This window comes from Simochromis diagramma, unplaced genomic scaffold (assembly GCF_900408965.1).
Source record: "Simochromis diagramma unplaced genomic scaffold, fSimDia1.1 OVJJ01000565.1, whole genome shotgun sequence".
Taxonomy (NCBI): Eukaryota; Metazoa; Chordata; class Actinopteri; order Cichliformes; family Cichlidae; genus Simochromis; species Simochromis diagramma.
In genome coordinates, this window is record NW_024387304.1 from 2431397 (window position 1) to 2438882 (window position 7486).

General features: G+C 40.5%; 1 protein-coding gene across 2 annotated transcripts in view; it reads left to right on the top strand.

Moving 5' to 3' along the window:
• The window catches only part of usp34 (ubiquitin specific peptidase 34), a 58568-nt gene extending 55849 nt beyond the window's left edge, over positions 1-2719 (top strand). For both annotated transcript variants that reach the window (XM_040004154.1, XM_040004155.1), the window contains exon 78: positions 110-2719. In XM_040004154.1, the coding sequence (XP_039860088.1) occupies positions 110-849 (740 nt within the window). In that variant the 3' untranslated portion in view covers positions 850-2719. The remainder of the gene's footprint in view (positions 1-109) is intronic.
• Positions 2720-7486: the final 4767 nt, after the last annotated feature.

Genomic DNA, 7486 nt, shown 5'->3' on the forward strand with positions numbered 1-7486 from the left:
ATGACTCAACAAAGTAGACTTTGTGAAAAATTTAAAGTCAGTGCTGTAAATTATGTAGAATAGACTTTCTCAGTGGCTCCTTTCAGTAACAGTCTGTGTTTGTTGTCAGCTGAGGATGAAGGGGCGACCCCGGTGAAGCGGCGGAGGGTGAGCGGTGATGACGACAGAGCCGGAGATGGAGGAGCCCAGCTCTACGCCGCCTCCACCTCCTCTTCAACTCTTCCGCCCTGCAGTGATCCAAAGCCTGACCAACAGGAGGCGCTAACACCCACAAGCACCTCAGACACGGAAACACGAGATTCCTCATCACTGATCGACCCAGGCACTGAGCAGGATCCGCCCTCTCCTGACCCCATGCCCACCTCCTCTAGAAATCTGGACTCCTCTCCCAAAGAGGAAAAGATGGAGGGCTCTTCGTCGTCATCCTCCTCGTTTTCCTCCTCCTCCTCCTCCCTGCTGCAGGAGACGGGAGAGGGGTTTGTCCAGGGGGAGGAGCCTGAGCTGCAGCAACATGTGGTGCCACGCGAGGAGACCGACGAGGTGGGAGATCAACGGGAGGGGAGAAGGGATGAGGCCGTGTCTACCTGCTCAGAGGAGGTGAAGGAAGAGAAGGAGATGAGCTCTAAGACCAGCAGCAGCCCGGCCCCACCCCTTTCAGAGGATGCTGCTTTCCCATCAGGGCTGGTGGGGGAGGGTCCAGATGGCTGTGGCAGCCACTCCTCCTCCTCCTCACAGATGTTCCAGAGCGTTGGCCCCCCACCTGACACGCTGGACATGCTGTACAGGACGGTGGAAGCCACCATTGCCATTGTTACCAAACTTTCTATTAAAGGCCAGCCCTCTTCATGACATCATCAACTGACCACCGCCATATCTTGAATTCCCTCCCCCCTTTTTCTCTCTGCTATGGACGTCTGACTTCAGCTCAGAGGAAACAAACTTTCTCCTGTTCATTATGTTTCTTCTTCTTCTGCTGGTTTTGTGCTGCTGTTTGTTGCCTTCTGCCGATGTTCAGTCGGACGCTTTCTCCAGCTTCAGCGGCTCCCGCCGCTCTTTTCGCATTATAAGATTGCGACTCCACGCAGAGCCAACAGCTCCTTTGAGAAATAAAGAAGAAAAGCAGAAAAAGTCGTACAGACTACAGCACATTTTTTTTAAAGGGTGGGTGGGTGAGTGGGCTTGGTGGGTTTTTTTTTTTTTTTTTGGTTTTTTTTTTTTCTTGGTGTGTTTTATACTGATTTTATTTGAGCTTTGCTGTAAAGGGGAAAGGTTTACAGAACTTTTGTCTCCTCTGTATGTAATTTAATTTTATTGCATTTTTACTGTGTATAAAAACAAACAAAAAAACAAAAACAAAAAAAAAAGGTTGTCCTCTGTGCCAGTTTTGTACTTTATGAACAAGGCAAGAAAAGTTGCCTTGAGTTTTTCTGTGGTTTAATTATCCAGAAACTAAGTTTACCTGTAAATGAAGAGAACCACAAGAAACTTGATTCTGTAAAGAATCCTCTCTAGTCATTGCCTGAAGGTGTATATGAAAACCATAAATATATATAAATATATAGATATATATAAAATATCTTTATATATATATATATATATATATAAGCGGTGCTTTATTTGACTGTGGTTGAAATAAAGCCCCCCTGTTGGACCAGCTGGAGCTTTTATTTTCTTTACTGAAGTACATTCCAATTTGTTTTGTTGTTTTTTGTTTTTTTGTTTTTTGGCTTCTGCTGTGTTCTGGTTTTCCTCCTTTTATTTTATTAGAGATTAACTTAATAAAGACAGTTTTAATATGAAAAATTATGAACTAAAATTCTTCTCGAGCTGTGAGGTTTGATTTCTTGCCTTTGTTTGCTTTGCATCATATCCAAAATAAATGTAGCTCGTCAATTTCTTCAGGCTGTGCTCAGAATCTAGGCCTACGGCAAGCTCAACTGTGTGTTTATTATGCACGTACAGTAGTGGGGGTTAGGTTTGGGTTTGTTTTCTTCATAATTATTGTGATTTTGAAAAATTCACAATAATATAGAAAACGGCAACCAAGCCACCAAAAAAATTGTGACCGCTTTCTTTATTGGCAAGTTGGGTTTGAGTCTGGCACCGTAACTGTACAAAGCCTTCAAAAAAAGAATTATTTATTCACATCAATACTTCGTTATTAAAGAATCACTGTGTCAATAGTGTACATTGTTAACATAGTTTAGGAGTTAACACATTTGTCTTGCACATAAAAGATAAAAAAAAATAAAATTCAGCGGCTATTGCTAGTGTACTCATGCTGGTCCCAAATCCAGATTTAAAGGATGGTTGTGCCAAACTAAACATGCAGATCCATCTGCTGGGATCCTTTGAGAACCAAGGAAACAGCCAAAAGTACCTTTGTATGTAGTTATCTTGACTCCTAAAACTCAGAAAAGGCTTTTTTGTTTATGTTTTGTTAAACTAACACTGTAGATGGTAGATGGTCTGATGACGAAGGATTTCTGCATTTGTTCTGAAAGGGAAAAAGCTGGTAATCTTAGCTCACGACTAATCTGTTTTAAGAGAAAAAGTTTTGTTGATCTTTTCCTGAACTTCTCATCTAAAAGTATAATAAACTAAACATCTGCTTATAAGCAACTGTAGACTGATGTAGGGAAACTCGAAATGGATTTGGGATGGAAAACGGAACAAAAAACTTCATGTTAATATTCATTAAAGGGAAGTCACACAGGTGTATCTGTGTATTTCTTTCAAGTGATGTCGGCAGATTGTTGCTAACTGGCAAAAATGTTTAAATGTTTCCATCACCAATTTGACTTAATGACAATTTCACATATTGAACTGGAGAGTTTAACTGCTAAAACACTAAACCCTTCTGTACATTTTTTGTGTATGAAATGAACCAATTTATTAAACTTTATTGCTAAAGAAACTGACTCAAAAGTTGAGAGGAAGAAGGGCGAAGCATAGAAAAGTAATTTCAGATCAAATTTAAGCAACCGCACTCAAACATTCACGGTGAGGGGTAAAAGTACCCAGGCCCAACAGATTCTTTTGCCATATTCATGAGCTTTTTGGACATCTTTATGCATATTTTCTCTGCTTTGGGTTATATTACACAAATTGCTGCAGTCATCACAGTATAACACTACTACTACAGTTGTGGCCAAATGTTTTGAGAATGACAAAAATATTAGTTTTCACCAATTTTGCAACTTCAGTCTTTTTAGATCTTTGTGTCAGTTGTTTCTGTGATGTACTGAGGTATAATTACAAGCACGTGATAGGTTTCAAAGGCTTTTATTGACAATTACATCACATTTATGCAAAGAGTCAATACGTGCAGTGTTGACCTCTCCAATTCGCCCTGGCATGCTGCTTCGTGTTTCTTTGCAGGTAACCATGGTTAACAGGAACAACAAGGATCTTAGGCGTCACCCTTTTAACACATCTAATCTGCTATTCTAACTCAATCAGCTGACATAATGATCTCCAGCCTTGTGCTCATCAACATTTGAGATAACGAGAAGATTATTGAAATGATCTCAACGGGTCCTTTTATGGCAGCAATGAAATGCAGTGGAAATGGGTTTTTTCATGGCAAAGAAGGACTTTGCAATCCATCTGATCACTCTTCATAACATTCTGGAGTATCTGCAAATTGCTATAATCAAAACTGAAGCAGCAAACTTTGGAAAAACCAATATATGTGTCAATCTCAAAACATTTGGCCACGACTGTACACCACTATGGATTCACAGTGGTTTATGCTTTTTGTAACTGGACACAAGGATATCTCTAAAGTTTAAATGATTTGGTGTTGTACTGTGATGATCAAATGTTTGCTTCATTTTTTTGAGCAGCGCAATTTTGATTGATGGTTCAGTGGGTGGCCAGGAGAGTTGTATTCATTGAGATAAAGCTTTTCATGAATTAATACTTACCAATAAATAATTAGTTGATGCATTTTACAATGAAGACAGCATTTTTTTATCCAAGTTTCTGAATGAAGAGTTACATCAAGGATGAGCCAGTTATTTAGGAGCTTCTTAATGTAATGCAGTAACATCCCAGTTTAATCCAGGGACAGGTTTTATTAACACCCTAACAGATGTTTGAGAGATATCTTTATCATTCTATGTATAAATGCGCCCCTAAATCTTTGCTAATCATTTACATAGTTTAGTTATTTTACTAATGTCTAAATAAAGAGAATTCTAGTAAATTAAGTCATTAATGCATTTTTTACAGTACAAATAATTATTAATCCATACATGCTTTATTTTGATGAGCTCAACTCCTGGTCCTCCACAGCATTTACTTAAGCATAACTGGCATCTAGAAAGAAAAAAGAGAACAAACTCTTATCTCATATTAATTTGTTTCTCCTCACATTGTCCCACAGATGCTCCAAAGCTTCCCCACACACAGAGCAGTTCAGTGATTCTTTAGCAATACTAACAAAGCAGCTAATTATACCAGGTACAAGGAGAATGAAGACTTCAGCAGAAGCATCATGAGGAAACTTCACTGACTTCACACTTGACATAGTGGGAGTTATTATTGCAAAGCCCACAACAGAAGAGGACATCTGACCGCTATGGCTAGTTAGTTTGACACTTTCTATCTAAACTGAAACTTTCACAATGTAAGAACAGGGATTTCTACCTGGCAACTAATCAATCAATCAATCAAAGCTTTATTCGCCACATGCAGGTTGCCCTGCAGTGAAATGGGACCCCCCCCCCCACACACACACACCTTACACACACAACACAGACATCACATGGGGATACAGGTCGGAGATCGGTAGCGTTACAGAAAAACACTGAAATATACACTACAATGGGAAAGTACAAGAGGAAAAAAAGAGACCTCTCCTCATGCTGTGCTTCCATGGTAGGACAGCACGAGAACAGGAAACAAAAAAACTCCTCTGCACAAAAAGCACATAAATGTCCACAGCACAACATTGTGAAAGACATGACAAGCCACAGGATTGGGTGGGGGGTGAGGAGTAATCCGAAGCGAGCAGAGCAGCCGCCCTGCACAGCGCTACCATTCCAGCGCGGCACACAGACCCGCCGTGTTTCCCCGCAGGAAACAAGCATCGAAGGCATTTGGAAAGGGAGGGGGATGAGTGTGTGCTTATCAGTGTAAGTGTATGTGTGTGCGTGTCCATAGTTCAGCTGAGACAGTGTCCTTCGCCCTGCCAGGCTAAGTAAACAGTCTACCAGCCAACCCAGGTGGCCTTGCATGGAATGGGAAGGAACAGACTAAACACAGTCGTTATCAGGGTGTTGTTTTTCGGCTCCAGCCTCGAGACTGCCACTGCCCATATGGAAAAGATATATATAAATCTTATAAAGTTTTTATCTGTCTTGTATGAAACTTGTATGAAAAGCATACAAGAGTGAAAACACATATAAGATCCCTTGAAAAATTATATAATGAAACTTGTATGTTTTGTATACTTACTAAAAAAATATATGAAAGTAATGAGAAAGTGGCCACTTTCATGAGTAAATCATATATGTTTTTACTATTTCTTTTCCATATGGGTGGCACCAAAGGGGGTATCCGCATGAAGTGATGGTGCTTTTTACCTTAGTGCGAACAGCTCATATGAATTTCAAAGCAGTTCTACAGTCCAACACTGGTCTCTCAATCTCCCGTTGGAGAGCCGCGAGCTTCGCCATACTTGCGTTCTGTGATGTTGTCATTTCTTGTGCTCAAGGAGCCGATTTCTGAGAACTCACGGCAGTGTGCCTCCCCGAGATGTCATCCAATTTGCGCCCAGAGATCTTATTCCGAGTGAGCCCCTCCGAGATGTCATCCAGTCTGCAGTCAGAGATCCTATTCTGAGTATTCACAGCAGCCGTAGCCTCTCCAAGATCTTATCCGTGCTGACTCAATGAGCCCATTTTGAGAAACTCACGCCTCTTCCCATCGTTCCAATCCCAGCGGGCAGCCTTGTGGGGGTTTGAACAGCCGGTTCCGCTTTCTTAATTCTTCAATAAGTCAGGGCCAAGCCAGCTCCAATCAGAACCCTGTTACCATGGTTCCGAATAGGTAGATATCTTCAGCACTCAGGCTCACCCAAGCCCAAACTTCTTGTTGAGAAAGGGGTGTCAATTGCATTTAGGGACCAGTTGATCGAATCCATAATTCCTCTTTTAGGTTTTAGAGAACAGACTGTGAGAGAATGTTCCAGGGAAAAGCAACAACAAAAGGATAACAAAAAAGGATGTTGCTCATTTTAATTCAATGAAAATAAATTATACAGTCATGTGAACTAACATACAAAGCCTGTGCCACCACAGCACCGCAAATAAAACTAATGTGTTGACCAAATCGTACATTACACAGATCTGCTGTGTGTGGTCTTATTTTTACTGAGTTCAGTCATAATGAAGATCATCAGGTTGACTCTGCTGGTCCTGATGCCGACAGTATAGTGATGTGTCGGTCACGAACGAAACGGCTCTTAGAGCCGGTCTTTGACGTGAACGACGTGAGCCGGCTCCTTATTGCAAGCCGTGGGTTTTTTTTCCTTCTCTCACCCTCTCTCTCTTTCTCTCTCTCGCACTTTTTTTCTGCTTCACTCAGCACGTGAGCCTTGTGCCTTGCGCTGTGCAGAGGGGGGCGGTAGTTACACTCGCAGTAGCACAGGAACAGAGGGATGATCTGATATCGTGGTGTTCAACAGTTACAGTAACTTTGATTATTTTTACTGTATATATTCTTATACTCTGCTTTAATCAGTGTGTGCCTTACTTGGATAAAACAAAATTCTCCATGAGCCTGTGCATATTTTCATTGCTGCTTTACTTCTGAACTCTGTTTACATAATGCATAGTGTTATTTAAAACAAATTCTACTATAATTTGATTCATTTTCCTATTCAAGAATTAGAACAGACAGAGAGTCGGCCCTCCCTGAGTCTCTTCATAGGCTTTTCTGTATGTCAGTGTCTCTTTATCTATTTGTATGTGCTCTGTCTGGTGTGAGTGTTTAAAAGAGAGCACTAAAACCTTTGCATATCTAGAATATTCTCGTTCAGAAAGGCTAAACTTTTCATAGCCAAAGTTTTGCATTTGTTTTCTGAATAACTTTCAGAAAATAATAATCATTCTTGTAGTTTATTTCTGTACATCTTGTGCATACACCGAGTGCCTCTCAACTTTTATTCACTCTCATTTTCATTCATGTTCATTCATTAAAAAATAAAATATCAAGACAAGTGGAAAAATTAAATACATGTTCAGTTATTGTGTTTATGGCATAGGTGTCAAACTCTGGCCCGCGGGCCAAATTTGGCCCGCAGCCTAATTACATTTGGCCCGCGAAGCCAAACCAAATTACTATTAGAGCTGGCCTACTGGTATTATACAGCTAATATATATATTGTTTAGTATTAAGCTTTGCTTGTTCCATATTCAGTTTTCCAGCAAAACTTATTTGAGTCCATAAGAAAAGATTCATTCTTATATCTGGAGGA